This window comes from Loxodonta africana, chromosome 3 (assembly GCF_030014295.1).
Source record: "Loxodonta africana isolate mLoxAfr1 chromosome 3, mLoxAfr1.hap2, whole genome shotgun sequence".
In the NCBI taxonomy this organism is placed as follows: domain Eukaryota; kingdom Metazoa; phylum Chordata; class Mammalia; order Proboscidea; family Elephantidae; genus Loxodonta; species Loxodonta africana.
The window spans coordinates 120,127,907-120,145,316 of NC_087344.1; the positions used below are offsets into that span (position 1 = coordinate 120,127,907).

Here is a 17,410-nt window from a genome sequence, read left to right on the forward strand (position 1 = left end):
TGTATCTCCCTATATCACCTTGATTTCTTCTCCATATGGAAGATCTGTGCCTACCTTATTTAGCCCCTCTTTATTGATTTAATGTTATCTTTTACATAATGACATCACTGATTCTCTGTTTTGAGCATTTTTTATCATGACTTATTTTTGTGATTTCCCTATCTGAGTTGGTTTCTGGTTGCTCTGTTTCGTGTTCTAGTGTTGGGTTGGAATCTCATATTACTGATTTTCTGGCCAGAGAATTCCTTTTAGTATTTCTTGTAGTTTTGGTTTGGTTTCTGCAAATCCCCTAAGCTTCTGTTTATCTGTAAGTGTCTTAAGTTCGCCTTCATATTTGAGAGACAGTTTTGCTAGATATATGATTCTTGGCTGGCAAGTTTTCTCCTTAAGTGCTTTGTATATGTCATCCCATTGCCTCATTGCCTGCATGGTTTCTGCCGAGTAGTCCGAACTAATTCTTATTGATTGTCCTTTGTAGGTGACTTTTCACTTATCCCTGGCTGCTCTTAAAATTTTCTTTTTATTTTTAGTTTTGGCAAGTTTGATTATAATATGTTTTGGTGACTTTCTTTTGGGATCTACCTTGATTGGGTTTGATGAGCATCTTGTATAGATATCCTTTCAACTTTCATGATGTCAAGGAACTTTTCTTCCAACAAATCTTCAACGATTCTCTCTGTATTTTCTGTCCCACATGATTCTTAGGGTTTCTTCATTTTTTTAAATTATTTTGTCAGATTTTTCTTCTAATTTATCGTTGCCAAGTGTTTTGTCTTCTATCTCACTAACTCTGCATTCCACATACTTAATGCTGCTCCTCTGAGTTTCTATTGCGTTGTCTAATTCTGTAATTTTATTGTAAATCTTCTGAATTTCTGATTGCTGTCTCTTTGTGAATTCTTGCAGTTTATTAAATTTTTCATTATGTTCTTGAATAGTTTCTTCAACTGCTCTGTCAGTGTTCCTTGACTTTTTCTGCATGTTGCCTGATCTCTTTCCTGATGTTGTTCTTGATGTCTTGAAGAGTTCTGTATATTAATCTTTTGTATTCTGTATCTGGTAATTCCAGGAATACATCTTCATCTGGGAGAGTCCTTTATTCTTTGTTTTGGGAGTTTGTTGACTCAATTATGTTCTGCTTCTTTATGTGATTTGATATCGACTGTTGCCTCTGAGTCGTCTATAATTTATTGTATTATTTTATTTTGTGTTTGCTCACTGTGTCCTAGTTTCATGCTTTGTTTTCTTTTCATATACGTAGATAGGCTACTAGAGTGAGCTGACTTGATTACTGGATCCTTTGAAGCACTAATGTCCTGTTACTAGATGTGTAGAGCTGTTACCAGTTTTATGAGTGTAGGAGTCCATTGAGTATTCTTGTATAGATTCAGCTCAGGTGTCCTGATAGCCGGTCACCTAGTGTGTAGTGTAGGCTCTCACCTACTATCTTAGAAGAGCAGTGGTGATGGGTGTATGCACAGGTTTCTGGGAGCAGCAGGGGGTCCCACTTTCAGGAAGGTAGGGAGATGACACCCTTCCCCCAAGTGTCAGTGAGGAAGGAGTGTCCCTATTCTTTAGTGCATTCGTGGGTTGGCTCTGCAGGTGTACCGTAGGCACTGAATGCTTATACCTGTAAGGACTGGTAGGCACCACTATCCTTGGACCTCTTTGGCGGGTGGCTAGGTGGCCTGGATGAAGCTTCCAGTCCTCAGCCCCCTGCTTTGGGTAGGTGAAGGCCCTGTTTAATAGGCAGAGCAGTATCAAACCTCCAGAACCTTCCTCTCCACCACACAGCTGAAACAGCTACAGTCAGGCCTCAAACAGATTTGCCCTTTCAATATAATAGCCACCTGGGTCCATGTAGGGATGAAAGACACAGTCTGTGGATCACTTGTGCCTGGACTGGATCCGCTTCTGGTCTGAGCTTCCAGATTAGCAGAGTCTGCAGAGTATTTTACCCCCATTTGTTAATTTGTTCCTTCTCCCAGGCCAGGAGAATGGCTCAGGGAACACAGCAGGACCTATCTCAGGTCCAGTGAAATCAGCTATTAAGGAAGCCTGCTGGGGCAGAGGGAGGAGGGATCAGATAGATAGGAGAGAGTTCTTTCAAAAGCAGGAGGTGTTAGATCTGTGTGCGCTAAATTAGACAAAATAACTTATCTTGTGCCTAGAGCACTGTTTTAGCTCAGATTCCAGAGGCGTGTGTAGCCTGTGTGCCCTGATTGGGTCCCCCTGAGATTGACCCAGGGGATTAGTGCTGCATCCCAAGCTTGCCTTCTTTCCTGAAGCATCTATGTCCTAAATTCCATGGCCAGTCCCACAACTGTCGTGTCAGGGAGTCAGGGTGCCAGCACCTTGGTTGCCTTTTTTTGCTGAAGCAGCTGCTTTCCTAAAGGTTGTGGCCAGCCCCGCTGTAGACACGCAACAGGATCACTGAAGCTGCCGTGTGCCAGGAAACTACCATCATCCCTGCTGCAGTTGCACCAAAGAATGTGCCAAGGAATCAGAGCTGAGGTACTGCTGTGGGCTCGGCAACTCCTTGCTGCTTCTGCACCGTCTCTCCCTCCCCTGTAACTCAGTCTGATTCCTTAACTTTGCCCTTGATACTCAGGGTTCCTAGTTTGTCATATATATAACCTATTCACTTGTTTGTTTGTTTTTTTTGGTCTTTTTTGTAAGAGGGATCAGCAGAAGTGTCTGAGAACTTCACCATGTTGGCCCTGGCTCCCAATGACCCAATATATTTTTTCTTATTTGATGAAACTAAAAATATATTTTATTGCATCATAAACATCGAATCACAGAAATCTAAATTTCATAAACTAACTTTACTGATACTTTTTTGAAGCCATTAATGATATATTCAGTTTAGTGGTGTGATTAATTTGGCTTGTGACAAATTGTGAAAAGGACAGAGCAATCTAGATAACTGCTTAAATAAATTAGTAAGAAGAATATGCAATTTAGATTGTAAGAGATTACCACAGGGCTATGGAAATGGCTAGAATACACCTTTAAAACAAAAAATACCGAAGTGTAAAATTAAGATTTCCTCCCTATGAGAAAAAAAAGTTTCTTTCATTTTTTAACTTAATCTTATTAATTCACTTTTGATTTTTATTGTTATTTATACAATTTATAAATATTTTACAACTTCACTGAATCCTGTTTTGACAGCTTATTTCTCTATATAGAGTTTTTTACACTATAAATCTAGGTTTTCAAACTTTAATGCCCATTAGAATCACCTAAGGGCTTGTTAAAATACTGTTTCCTCTGAATGCTTCAAAGGTTAGCGGAGCAGGGGTGGGGGTTTGGGGACTATGGCTTAAGGGGACTTCTAAGTCAATTGGCATAATAAACTCTATTATGATAACATTCTGCATCCCACTTAGAAGTGTGGCGTCTGGGGTCTTAAATGCTAACAAGCGGCCATCTAAGATGCATCCATGTATCTCAACCCATCTGGATCAAAGGAGAATGAAGAACACCAAGGTCACACGATAACTATGAGCCCGAGACAGAAAGGGCCACATGAATTAGAGACTTACATCATCCTGAGACCTGAAGAACTAGATGGTGCCCAGCCACAACTGATGACTGCCCTGACAGGGAACACAACAGAGAACTACTGAGGGAGCAGGAGAACAGTGGAATGCAGACTCCGAATTCTCATAAAAAGACCATACTTAATGGTCTGACTGAGACTAGAAGAATCCCGGAGGTCATGGTCCCCAAACCTTCTGTTGGCCCAGGACAGGAACCATTCCTGAAGACTACTCATCAGACATGGAAGGGACTGGACAATGCGTTGGAGAGAGGTGCTGACGAAGAGTGAGCTACTTGTATCAGGTGGACACTTGAGACTGTATTGGCATCTCCTGTCTGGAGGGGAGATGGGAGGGTAGAGAGGGTTAGAATCTGGCAAAAGGGTCATGAAAGAAGATACTAGAAGAAGGGAGCAGGCTGACTCATTAGGGGGATAGTAAATGGGAGTATGTAGTAAGGTGTATATAAGCTTAAATGTGACAGACTGACTTGATTTGTAAACTTTCACTTAAAGCACAATAAAAATTATTAAAAAAAACTGTTTCCTGGGCTCTATTTCCAGAGATTCTGATTCAGTAGGACAGAGTGGGGCTCATGAATTTACATTTCTAACATGTCCCTAGGGGATGCCCAAGCATAGGCAACTGGAACAAGGACTACACTTTCAGTACCATGGCTGTGTAGAGCCTCCTTCACAGTGATATCAGAGTTTACATCAGTGCAACAAATTTCATTTAATTCCTGTAATTTTGTGTAATTGTAACAGTAATGGGAAGGGAGATGGTATTTGTCCTGGAGAAAGAAGACTTAGGGAGAATATGTTAACTGACTTCTGATATTTTAAGAATTACCATGTGGAAGTGGCCCTTATCTTTACTCCCATTTTCTTTTTTTTAAATCATTGTGCTTGTCATATTATAATTATCTCTTCATCTTAACTACTAAACTATGAGCTTTTAAGGTCAGGGATAAAGTCTTTTTCTGGAAAATGTCTCTTTGTATCTTTGGGGCCTAGTACCTAATACTAATCATTTGAAACATGAGAGATTAAAATGATACTGGGAAAACCAAATCCTGTCCTCAGTCTACCAACCCTCCAACATGATCCCTAAGCCAGCTACATGGAAGGACAACGATGGACAGCAAGAAAACATTCATTTACTGTGAAACTTTGGCTCCAAACCCAGTGGGAACTGAAGAGTACTTACTGAACCACATGGAGAACTTCTTTTATTTGGGCTAGAGGCAGCCTAGAGCCTACGACCAAACAAGGCAGATGGCCTCCTCCAACCCTAATCCCACTGTTGAGTCTTAAGTTGTCCCACTTTTCAATGTCATGGAAAGGTTGTTCCAGAGAGCATCAGAGGAGGAAAAGCTAGGAACTAGAGCCAGAAAACCGTAAATTTTGTCAATGCTTAGAACACAGGCCTTTTAAGAGCTGAATCCAGCTAATCTCACTAGCTACATAGAAGAAAACAAGTTGTAAAAGAAAGAGATGACCAGCAGAGAGGGAAAAAAAGGCGAGTGTTACTTCTTCAGCCTACTAGAAAGAAAAGACAGGATCCCAGTAAGACAGACCGTACCCTTACCTAATACTATAGCTCAGTGAAAAATTGGCTCTGACCAACTGTACCCACATTTTTTATCCTCAAAAGTGAAGAAGAGGGATAGAGAAGAATAGGAGATGAGAAACGAACTTGCTCTCCTTAGAAATCAACATTCTCCTGCTTTTTTTTTTTTTTTTTTTCTATAAAGCTGGGGACTTAATAGCTCAGATCATAGAGCGGGTAACCTTGCTAATGTGATTTAAGAGCCCATGCATGATGATTAGGAAAAGTAAGTAGACAAAAAAAAAAAGATGACAGAACATGATATTTACTGGGGTCCTGATTAATCTGTTCCAATGTCTAGAATCTTCTGCTCGTAAACTTCAAACTTAATTCAGAGAAATACCCCATCAAGACTTTATTGCTTCTCCTATCCTGGAAAAAAAATGATCTACCCGTTTAGATTATCTCCTCTGTAGATATGCATCAACGACTAAGGCCAAAGATGAAGAAATTGAAGATTTTTACCAACTTCTGCAGTCTGAAATTGACCAAACATGCAATCAGGATGCATTGGTAATTACTGGTGGTTAGGAAGTTGGAAACAAAAAAGGATCGGTGGTTGGAAAATATGGCCTTGGTGATAGAAATGATGCCAGAGATTACATGATAGAATTTTGCAAGACCAACGACTTCTTTGTTGCAAATAGCTTTTTCAACAACATAAACAATGACTATACACACAGACCTCCCCAGATGGAATACACAGGATTCAAATTGACTGTGGAACAGACTAGTGGTTGCTTATATGCAAGTTCAAGTTGAAGCTGAAGAAAATTAGAACAAGTCCATGAGAGCCAAAATATGACCTAGAATATATCCCGCCTTGTTTTAGAGACCATCTCAAGAATAGAAGAACATGCTCAGTGTTTCCCAAGCTGAGAGAACTGAAGAAAAAATTCAACCTTCGAGTTGCAATATTGAAGGATTCTATGGGGAAAATATTAAATGATGCAGGAAGCATCAAAAGAATATGGAAGAAATACACAGAGTCACTATACCAAAAAGAATTGGTCAACATCCAACCATTTCAGGAGGTAGCATATAATCAGGAAGAGGTCCAAGCTGCACTGAAGGCATTGGCAAAAAAACAAGGCTCCAGGAATTGACAGAATACCAATTGAGATCTTTCAACGAATGGATACAGTGCTGAAAATGCTCACTCTCCTATGCCAAGAAATTTGGAAGACAGCTACCTGACCAACTGACTGGAAGAGATCCACATTTATGCCTATTCCCAAGAAAGGTGATCCAACCAAATGCAGAAATTATCAAACAATATCATTAATATCACAGGCAAGTGAAATTTTGCTGAAGATCATTCAAAAGTGGCTGCAGCAGTACATTAACAAAGAACTGCCAGAAATTCAAACTCGATTCAGAAGAGGACATGAAACCATGGATATCCTTGCTGATGTTAAGTGGACCCTGGATGAAAGCAGAGAATACCAGATAGATGTTTACCTGTGTTTTATTGACTATGTGAAGGCATTTGACTGTGTGAATCATAACAAATTATGGATAACATTCCAAAGAATGGGAATTCCAAAACGCTTAATTGTTCTCATGAGGAACCTGTACATAAATCAAGAGGCGGTCATTGGAACAGAACAAGGGGATACTGCATGGTTTAAAGTCATCAGGAAAGATGTACATCAGGGTTTTATCTTTTCACCATACCTATTCAATCTGTATGCTGAGCAAATAATCTGAGAAGCTGGTCTATATGAAGAACTCAGCATCAGGATTGGAAGCAGACTCATTAGCAACCTTCGTTATGCAGATGACACAACCTTGCTTGCCGAAAGTGAAGAGGACTTGAAGTACCTACTGATGAAGATCAAAGACCTCAACATAAAGAAAAAAAAAAATCCTCACAACTGGACTAATAAACAACATCATGATGAATGGAGAAAAGATTGAAGTTGTCAAGGGTTTCATTTTACTTGGATTCACAGTCAACACTCATGGTAGCAGCAGTCAAGAAGTCAAAGGACGCATTGCATTGGACAAATCTGCTGCAAAAGACCTCTTAAAATTGTTAAAAAACAAAGATGTCACCTTCAAGACTAAGGTCTGCCTGACCCAAGCCATGGTGTTTTCAATCACCTCATAGACCTGTGAAAGATGTACAATGAATAAGGAAGACCAAAGAAGAATTGACACCTTTGAATTATGATGTTAGTGAAGAATATTGAATATACCATGGATTACCAAAATAAGGAACAAATCTGTCTTGGAAGAGGTACAGCCAGAATGCTCCTTAGAAGTAAGAATGGCGAGACTACCTCTAACATACTTTGGATGTGTTATCAGGAGGCATCAGTCCCTGGAGAAGGACATCATGCTTGGTAAAGTAGAGGTTCAGCAAAAAAAAGGAAGGCCTTCAACGAGATGGATTGACACAGTGGCTGCCAACAATGGGCCCAAGCGTAGCAATGGTTGTGAGGATAGCACAGGACCAGGCAGTGTTTCATTCTGTTGTATATAGGGTGGCTATGAGTCAGAACCAACTCGACTCCGGCACCCAACAACAACAGTTAATCTGTTCCTATGTCTAGAATCTTCCACCTGTGAACTTCAAACTTAATTCAGAGAAATACCTCATCAAGACTTTATTGCTTCTACTATACTGGAAAAAAAAAAAAACAAAAAAAAAACACCTACCTGTTTAGATTTATCTCCTCCCTAGGAAGATGACAAAGACCCCTGGTGGTGCAGTGATTAAAATGCTCGGCTGCTTAATCAAAAGATTGGCAGTTCAAACCCACAAGCCACTCTGGAAGAGAAAGATGTGGCAGTCTGCTTCCCTAAAGATTTACAGCCTTGGAAACGCTGTGGAGCAGTTCTACTCTGTCCTTTAGGGTCGCTATGCAGTTCGAATCTGCCAGGCGCTCCTTGGAAACTCTATGGGGCAGTTCTACTCCGTCCTATAGGGTCACTATGAGTCGGAATCAACTCGAGGGCACTGGGATGAGTCAGAATTGACTCAACAGCAGTGGGTTTGGTTTGGTTTGAGGAAAATGACCTTTTAAAATTTTCATCTTATGAGCTGCATACTTCACCAAAAATTTGGATATTGCATTCCTCTTAGCCCAGGCATCTTCCTTCTCTACATGTTTCATGAAAAGACCAATCTTTCTTTACCTAGTTAATCCTTCTTCATCTCTCAGATCTCAGCTCAACTGCCAGTTCCTTACAGCAACCTTCCATGACCTCCCTGGTAAGGTGGGATTTCTCTATTATGTGTTCTCACAGTGCCAACTACTCCACCTCTCCCTGAGGCACTTACTACAATCATAGTTTTACATTTATTTGTGAGATTATTTGATTAATGTTTGTCTCCTTTGGTTGGCTGTAAGCTCCTTAGGGCAAGGTCATGCCTGATTTTTGCTCTTTTGTCCTTGGTGCCCAGAGCAGAATCTAGCATATAGTAGGTACAAGGTTATGAGTATACTATTCAGTGAATTGTCGCAAGCTTGACAGTTGCTATATCCTTGTTAATGTTTGGTATTGTTGATCTTTTTAATTTTAGCCATTCTGGTGGGTATGTTGTTTCAATTTGCAACCGCTGGATTATCAAAAATGATGTTGACACCTTTCAATTTATTAGCCATGGTAAGACATTTGGTTATCTTCTATTGTAAAAAGGCCTTCTCAAGTCTCTTGCCCATTTTCCTACTGGTTTTCTCCTTTTCCTATTGATTTGTAAGAACTCTTTGTATATGTTCAAAACAAGCCCTTCCTTGGTTATGCATGTTGCAAGTATTTTCTCCCATATCGTAGCTGGCATTTTTATACTTTTAATGGTGTCTTTTAATAAATAAAAGTGTTTAATTTTTCTTTTTATTTTCAAGAAGTCTAATTTATTAAACTCTTCTTTTATGGCTAGGGGTTTCTAGGTCCTGTTTAAGACTCCTTGCCTACCTAAGTTCTAGAAATCATTTACTTATATGTTATCTACAAGAAGCTTTATCATTTTATCTTTCACATTTAGATCTGAAAATCTGTCTGGAATGAATTTTTGCTTATCATATAATGCAAGGAATCAAGAGTCATTTTTCTCCATATGGATATTCAGATGACCCAGCACCATTTATTGAAAAGACTGTCCTTTCCCCACTGTATTGCAGAATCCCTTTTGTAATAATTCAGATGCCCGTATATTCACGAATCTGTTTCTGGGTTCTCTTTTGTTCTAATGGTCTACTGGTATTCCTTATACGAGCATCACACTGTCTTAATTACTGTAGTTTATAATGAGTCACACTAATCACCAATAAGTTCTATCTCTTTATTCTTTTTCTTCATGATTATCTTGAAAATTGCCTTGGCAATTCTTGGCCCTCCCCATTTCCAAATAAATTTCAGAGTCAACTTTTCAATGTTTGCACAAGAAAAACTACTGGAATTTAGGGATTTATTGAATCTATTGATTAATTTGGCTTTGTGTACAGATATCATGCTAAATTTGCATATTTATTCTAATCCTCTATAAATTCCTTTGGATTTTCTACATAAACAATCTTCTTGTCTGCAAATAATGGCAGTTGCATTTTTTATAACAATACCCTGATAACAAATTATCACAGTTTTTGTTTGTTTGAAAATACCTGTTTTTAGTCTTATTTTTTGAAAGACTTTTTGCTGGAGATAGAAATCTAGACTGACAGTTACTTTGTTTCAGCACTTTAAAGATACCGTTCCATTGTTTTCTGACTTTCATTTTTTCTGAATTCAGTTACTAGTCTTATTGCTCCTTTGAATGTAATTTGTCTTTCCACCCCCACCCCCACCCTCCCCCCACCCCCCACCCCCGGCTGCTTTAAATATTTTCCACCTGCGTTCGCCAGTTTTCCCTCTTGGTTCTTAAATTGCTTCTTGAATCTGAGACTTGATTCCTTTTTTAAGTTTGGAAAATTCTTAGCTCGTATACTTTCAAATATTGTCTCTGCTTTGTTTTCTCTCCTAGAATATTCAGTCATACCCCATATGTCTTTTTTGCTCTTTTGTATACTTTGCCATCTTTTTCAACATCCTGCTTCATTCTGGATATTTTCTTCTGAACTATTTTTTAGTTCACTAATTCTCTCTTAAACTATGTCTGATGTATTTTTAAACCATTCAATCGCCTTAGTCTGATGAGGATTTGAGGTGATTCTAAATGGGATTTAGTCCTATGAGGGCTGTTTCACACATACTGCTATGGTATAGCCTGCTAGTGTTCTAACCAAAAGCCTAGAGTAAAGGGCAGGGAATGGCAGTTGCTAGAACTCCTCTTTGATGAGACCCATTTTTCAATTCTTTGTCCCCAGCCCCATAACCTATTGAAAGCTCGGCCTAGCAATTATATTCATGTTAAATGGTACTAAAATAACCAACTATCCTTTTTAAAATAAATTTTATAGCTTTTCCTTTTATAATGATCTAGTCTAGCCTTTAAGATAATGGCATAGGTTCAATAAATGTTCAAGAGATGAAAGAAATAATTTATTTTAGATTTTCCTTTTAGGTAGAACATGGAGCCAAATTTTATCCCAGTATTAGAAAGAACTTACCAATTATTAGAATCATGCAGGAATGAAAGGGATTGCCTCCTAAGTAGAAAGTACCCGTCACAAGAAATGTTCAAGCAGAAGTCTAAAAATCATTCGTCAGGGAGGCTGTGGAGATGATTACAGGCTTGGCATTAATTTGGGTTAGATAACCTCCAAGTTTTTTCCATCACTTAGTTTCTGTGATTCCAGTTTATGTTCCAACTGTGATCTCTCTTTTTTTAGTATTTTGCTTCATCGTTTCTGACAGTGAAACTTATCTGAATTATGGGGTCTAGGCCTTCTAACACATCTCCGTAAAGAATAGGGCAGTACTTGTTAAAATGAGCTCGCTGTGTAGCCTGACATGTCTTTGCTTATGCAAAAAGCAGTCATGGGTTTTTAAGGAACTTTAAAAATTGTTACAGTAAAATAGATTTATCTATATGGTCACAGAAAAAAAAAAGATTGATTTTATCGATTCAGTGGGAGAAACAAAATTAAAAACTGGGATGTTTACTATCGTGTAGACTGAAGTGTTGAGGATCTGATGACAGCCACTTTATTTGGTGATACTTCTTAACATTTCACAAGTGGATTTCATGAAAACTGTTTAGGTACTTCACGTGCTTTGAAACAGGATGGTGCCTGCTTCTGTTTTAATTGTTGGCAACAAACAAACAAACAAATAATTGAATGATTTAAAGATTTGCTATTGAAAATGGAGTACCGTTGGAGAACATGAGGCTGTGATGAGTTTGGGCATACATAGGAATTAACAGGAATCAGACAAGTGCCCCAAAGGTATACTTTGCCACATTTTTCTACACCCTGTTTCATTCTGGATAGTTTCAGTTCAGGAGCCACTGCATGTGACTGTGGCCACTTTCTTGAGCAGTCAGCTGGTTATCACTAGCTGTCATGATAGTCTCACCTGTTTTACATTTTCTTACTCTAAGGCATACATTATTTAGTTTATACCAAAGAAGGACAGCAAATTAATCACAATTATAAAATTAAATAACTTTTCAGATTCACCTCAAGATAATCTTCATCAGATCTGAAGTTGTTTTCATGGGTTAAAATCTTATATAAATTTTGAGCTGTCTCTTGTGTTTCAAAAGTCAATAGTAAAAGACTGGAGATATAGTGATGATTACGTATACAAAGCTAGCCATAAGCTCACTGTATTATGTAGAGAGAAACACTTACATTGCAATCTTAAACAGAACAGAGTTTATTACAGTACTCATTCAGTTGTTTAAGTGCAAAATGTAAGACATTTTTTCCTGCGTTCGATACTGACCCAGTAGTTCAGGTTTTTTTCTTTATTTTAATATACATTATCACCAAACCAAGCACAATATAATGTGATTTTAATTTATGTGTCGAAAATTATCCTCTTCCTTATATAATTTATTTAAAGTAAATTCAGAAGTGTGTCATTTTTATGTTGAGTAAAGCTGAGTATTACAAAGACTATATTAAGTATTAATTTCATAATATTGGTCAAAATAAAAATTTTAACTTCCAATAATCTCTTTCATCATGTACCACACAAAAAATACTAAGTCATTTTTTAAAAATGTAAGGGTTCTGAAAAGCAAAGTTTAAAAAAATTGGGAAATACAAAAATACTCAGGTGAATTTTTTCCCTTATTTTACAGATGAGGAAACTGAGGCTCAGATTTGAACTAGATAGCAATTCAAAGACAAAATTCATAGGTAACACAGATAGCCTGTAGGTTGAAATTTCGGTAAGCAAGGATTAGAAATAATACAAAAGGCTTCTAGCTAAGAGATTTTGGAAAATTATATTGTACCATAAAAATAAATAAACAAAACAAACAAACAAGCCAAGATAGGAATTTCATTTAGGTAAAAAGTGCTACAATTGATTTTTGTCTTGCTGAGTCACAGATAACATAAACACTAGTTCTAATTTAGTTAAGTAAAAACTGTTTATTTCATAGGTTCTGTTCATGACATTCCTTGGTATTTTCAGAGATTCATGAAGGCCTTTGCAACGTTTGGTATTTGGGATAGTGGAAGGAACACAGGCCAGAGACCAGACAGACCCGGGTTCAAATATCAACCTTTTTTTACCTTACAAACCACGTGACCTCAGAGAAATAAGTAATTTCTCAGAGCCTCAGTTTGCTCATTTATAAAATGGAGATATTGTTTACCTTACAGATTGTTGCGAAATTTAGCAGTATCATATACAAATAAGTTAGGATTGGGCCTGGTATACAATAGAGACTTTCAAAATGATAGCAGATGGTAATAATAGCAATAGTACTTTACTGTAGAGAACATCTGTGGTGCAATTGTTACCTCCCCACTAAAATGGAAACCCTGGTGGCATAGTGGTTAAGAGCTACGGCTGCTAACCAAAAGGTTGGTAGTTTGAATCCACCAGGCGCTCCTTGGAAACTCTATGGTGTAGTCACTATGAGTCGGAATTGACTCAATGGCAACGGGTTTTTTTTTTTTTTTTTAACCAAGTCACATGTACTCTTTGGCAAAGTTTGGCCTACATTTTTCTTAATTCAACCTGGAAATGTGTTTGCGCATAGACAAAGAATGTTTTCCTGAAATATGTAGGGGCACTGCTTAAGGCCATGCAGGTTGGCAGGTGCCATTCAGTGGTTATAATGAGAACGGCGCCTCTGGACCTTGTGTTGAACAGCAGCACTGGAAGTGTGCTGGCAGTGACATACAGGGCCAAGTAGATGGCAGCCTCAGCAGAACCAAAGAGATGCATGCCACTGTCCACACTTGCGTTGGCTGTACATTGAATGCCTGCCTACTTGTTTGATGCTGTCCACAGATCTGTACCCCTGACCTGGTGGTGTTCCTGGCTTGCGCCAGTCAGAGGCTTAAAGAAAGATTGCTAAAGCGCGCAGAGCAACAGGGGAGGCCTGACGACAATGTGAAAGCTACCCAGAGGAGACTGATGAACTTCAAGCAGAACGCTGCTCCGTTGGTTAAATACTTCCAGGAAAAGGGGCTCATCAAGACAGTAAGTTAGCTACTTTTACATGTCCAGAACGAGAACGAGCTTTCAGATTTCTCGTAAGGCCATGCTCTCGTTTAGAAACCCTCTTTACCTTAGAAAAGTGACTGTTTTTTTGTACAAACAATGAAAAAGTTAATAATTTTTACCAGATTTGCCTTTATTAAGCCATAATGACAAAAACTTTCATTTTAGTTTGATTTAGAGAAATATGATAAACTTTAACATTGGCTGGAGTTCCATAGCCCCCAATTTTTTTTTTTTCTTAAGTATTTTAAAATAATTATTTGGGTAACTTTAGACAGTATTTACCCAGTTTCTCAACTCTTCTATCTGCCTTTGAAAACCTGGTACAATTGATGGACTTAAAACACACAGTTTGACATGGTGTTATATTGGACTTAAGTGTAAGTTAACATTTGTTTACCATAATGTACCATGTAAAGAAATGAAATTCTGATTGCTCAAAAAACTTGCCTCAGGGTTTCACTTGTCATAAGACAGCAATAGCGTTTCAAAATGGAAGGTGTTCATCTGTCTGCTCCATTTAATACAATGCAAATATTAATGTTTTATAAATGTTTAGTTGTTTTGTGGTTAATGATATTAAATGTGCCAAAGAATGATAAAGCCGAATCATTAGTTAATACAGTTATTAGAATACAAGAAGTTAAAGATTCAGCTAAATTTATGACCCCTAAATATCAGAGATTCAACTATTAAAACATAAAAATGAAAAACCTGTTGCCATCGAGTCAACCCTAGCTCATGGCAACCCCATGCGTGACAGTTTAGAACTGTGCTCCATAGGGTTTTCAAGCCGGTTTTTTGGAAGTAGATCACCAGGCCTTTCTTCCAAGGTGCCTCTGGATGGACTTGAGCCTCCAACCTTTCAGTTAGGGGCTGAGTGTGTTAACTGTTTGCCCAGCCCAGAGACAAAGAAGATCATTAACCATCTGGAGAAAGCATATCTGGACGCTAAGACCAGAGTGGTTCCGTGACAGCTGGATGGTGGCAGACCTCGGCAAAAAAACTCCTTTTCTGTCCTTGAACCCTTTCCCATAGACCAGGGCTTCTTGTCTAGCAAGGTTACAATCCCTCTAGAGAATCTGATGAAAGTGATGAATGCCCACCTCGATAAAATGCACATGAAACATTTCCACTAATTCTAGATAAATCAGCTGAAGCCCAGCCACAGAGCTCCTGTGACCCAACAATTCCTGGGTTAAAAATCTCTTCATTAGACTAAAATGCCCTTAAACCAGATAGAAACACTCAGGACATTTGAGTAATGATCTCTTTGCAGTCTTTTTAGCACTGTAAGGAAATATTTGTTACGATTTGCTGTTTGAGTCAAAGTTATCATGTCAGAGAGTTGTAAATTTTGTCTAAAAATTGTTCACCATGCTGGAGTCCATTTTTTAATCCTAAAACAGACATTGAGTAATAGGAAAGATTCAGAAAAACTCATGGTGATATTTCTGTGGCTATTTTTTGTTGGGGTTGTTATTTGTTTTTCTTACAAATCACTGATGCTGCCTTTTGTATTGTGTCGGGAAAAAAGAAATTTTCAGACCAAACCCCAACTGCAAGGCACAGAGCCAGAGTTTTAATTGATGTTTGCGAGCCTTAAAGGTATTACTGGAGTGTCTCTGTGATTACTCCTTGCTTGTCACCTTCGTCATCACAAGCAGAGCAGATTTCCCAAATGAATGCAGAGTGGGGTTTGTTAATTTACTAATATTTTGCATGGCGGTGAAATGCCATTGCCTCTAATTGAGGGAGCCAATAACAAGTTGGATGGCAACCTGCAATCCCACTGCTAAAACCAAATGAGCTTTAAGAAAAACACCTCTAATTACTGGGAGAAGACGTGCCTTGAAAAGTCACCTTTTGGAAAGTGAGGAACACAAACACAGGCTGAGCTCCAGGGAATATAATTTGAAAAAAATAAGTGCAAGAGCCATATCCTGAAACACACGATGGCTTCAGAACATGGATCAGAGCTCACTTGTGCAGTTAAAATATATTTGGTTACATTTCTGGTTTTAAAAAAGAATGAAATAATAAAATGGCTATCCATATTAATCACAAGCATATTAGGATTTTAATAAAAATCTGGGGGTTAATAGCTCAAACCCAAATATTTCCTTTTCTCTGTAGTTTTTTTCTTTTGCTTCTACCCACCCCTCCTAATTTGTTCATCTATTCATTCAATAAATATTTATTGAGAACCAGTGGGTGCCAGATATTCTCCTAGGTGCTAGGGGTACAAAGCTAAATTAAGAATAAACAAAATAAAATTTTATTTACTGGTATATTTCAAGCACCTAGGACAGTGTCTGCCAGGTACAAAGCAAGCTCTAAATGAACAGAGCTTATAGTCCTTTGGAAAATAGATATTAAATAATGAGCTTTTAAGTGTGATGATTACTGCAAAAGAAAATGTACAGAGTAGCCATATATGTCATTGTATTAGGCATTAGAGGCGCCAGTAGTGACTAGAAGAGACTCCTGACCCTACTCATGAGCAAGATTAATCATTTATCTTAGTACTAGGCTCTGCAGGACCACAGAGACCACATCCCTCTTCAGTCCAGTTCTCCTCAGATGCACTTCACCTCAGCGCTCCTCTTCTCTAGGGTTTTGGAGTCTGAGGTATTTCGATTGGAATCTCAAATCCACAGCCATTTAATAATTCATGATGCCCCACAAGGTAGTAATCGCCAAGCTTTGGTCTTTTCTTTACTCGTAAATTAGAGATGATGTTACCTACCATGTAATGTTGTTGTGTGGGTGAAATGAGAGAATGTGTGTAACATGGTAGATGATAACGGAGAGGCTGTGCTTGAGATGCACCATGAGGCTGCATCATCTACTTACTACCAGCTGTGTAACTTCCTGTAGGTTACTTGTCTTCTGTGAATCAGATGCCTTACCTGTAAAATGGGTATAATGAATGATCCCACCCCAGTGTGGCTGTGAGGATTAAATCTATGTAAAATACATAGAAAGGCATCTGGAATGTTGTAAGGGCAATTTAAGTGATTGATACTATTTTATTGTTTTTTGTATTTCTTCCTCTATCTTCCTTCCCCCTCTAGGCCTCATCTTTTGGAGCCTACAGTTAGCACTAACAGTTCTATACTCTTTGAGGTTACTCTGTTACATTTTCCTCCTTATATAAGTTACTGAAGAAATCCAAACTGGAGAATTTACACTTTAAAAACATCATGCCAAATTCTTTTATTTTCTTTAAAAGTGTATGTTAATCTGTTATAAAATTGTCTTAGTGTTTTCTTTAACATCTATGTTAATCACGTAATAAGTGACTTAATTGCTATGTCTGAATAACGTAGTTGAACTGTAGTAGAAGTTGATCCAGTCTTTTTTTCTTCATCATTGACTGTATGTCAATTGGCAGATTTGACTAAGGAACAAACCCAGTTTGAAGAGAAACCCTATTCAGAATAACCAGGAAAGCCCTGCTATTACCTGGATACTGTGTCTTATTGACACGATTCCCATCACATGGACCTCTTCATTTTTGGTATTTTAATATACTTGTCTATTGTATTAGTTTTCTAGGGCTGCTATAAAAAAGTGCTACTAACTGGGTAGCATAAAACAACAAAAATTTACTGTCTCAGAGTTCTGGAGAATAGAAGTTCGAAATCAAAGTGTCAGCAGGGCCATTTTCT

At 38.2% G+C, this 17,410-nt stretch overlaps 1 protein-coding gene across 1 annotated transcript in view; it reads left to right on the forward strand.

Moving 5' to 3' along the window:
- Window positions 1-17,410, forward strand: part of AK5 (adenylate kinase 5) — a 318,482-nt gene that overhangs the window by 69,753 nt on the left and 231,319 nt on the right. Inside the window, exon 6 of the mRNA XM_010591179.2 lies at window positions 13,524-13,715. Within this exon, the coding sequence (XP_010589481.1) occupies window positions 13,524-13,715 (192 nt within the window). The remainder of the gene's footprint in view (window positions 1-13,523; window positions 13,716-17,410) is intronic.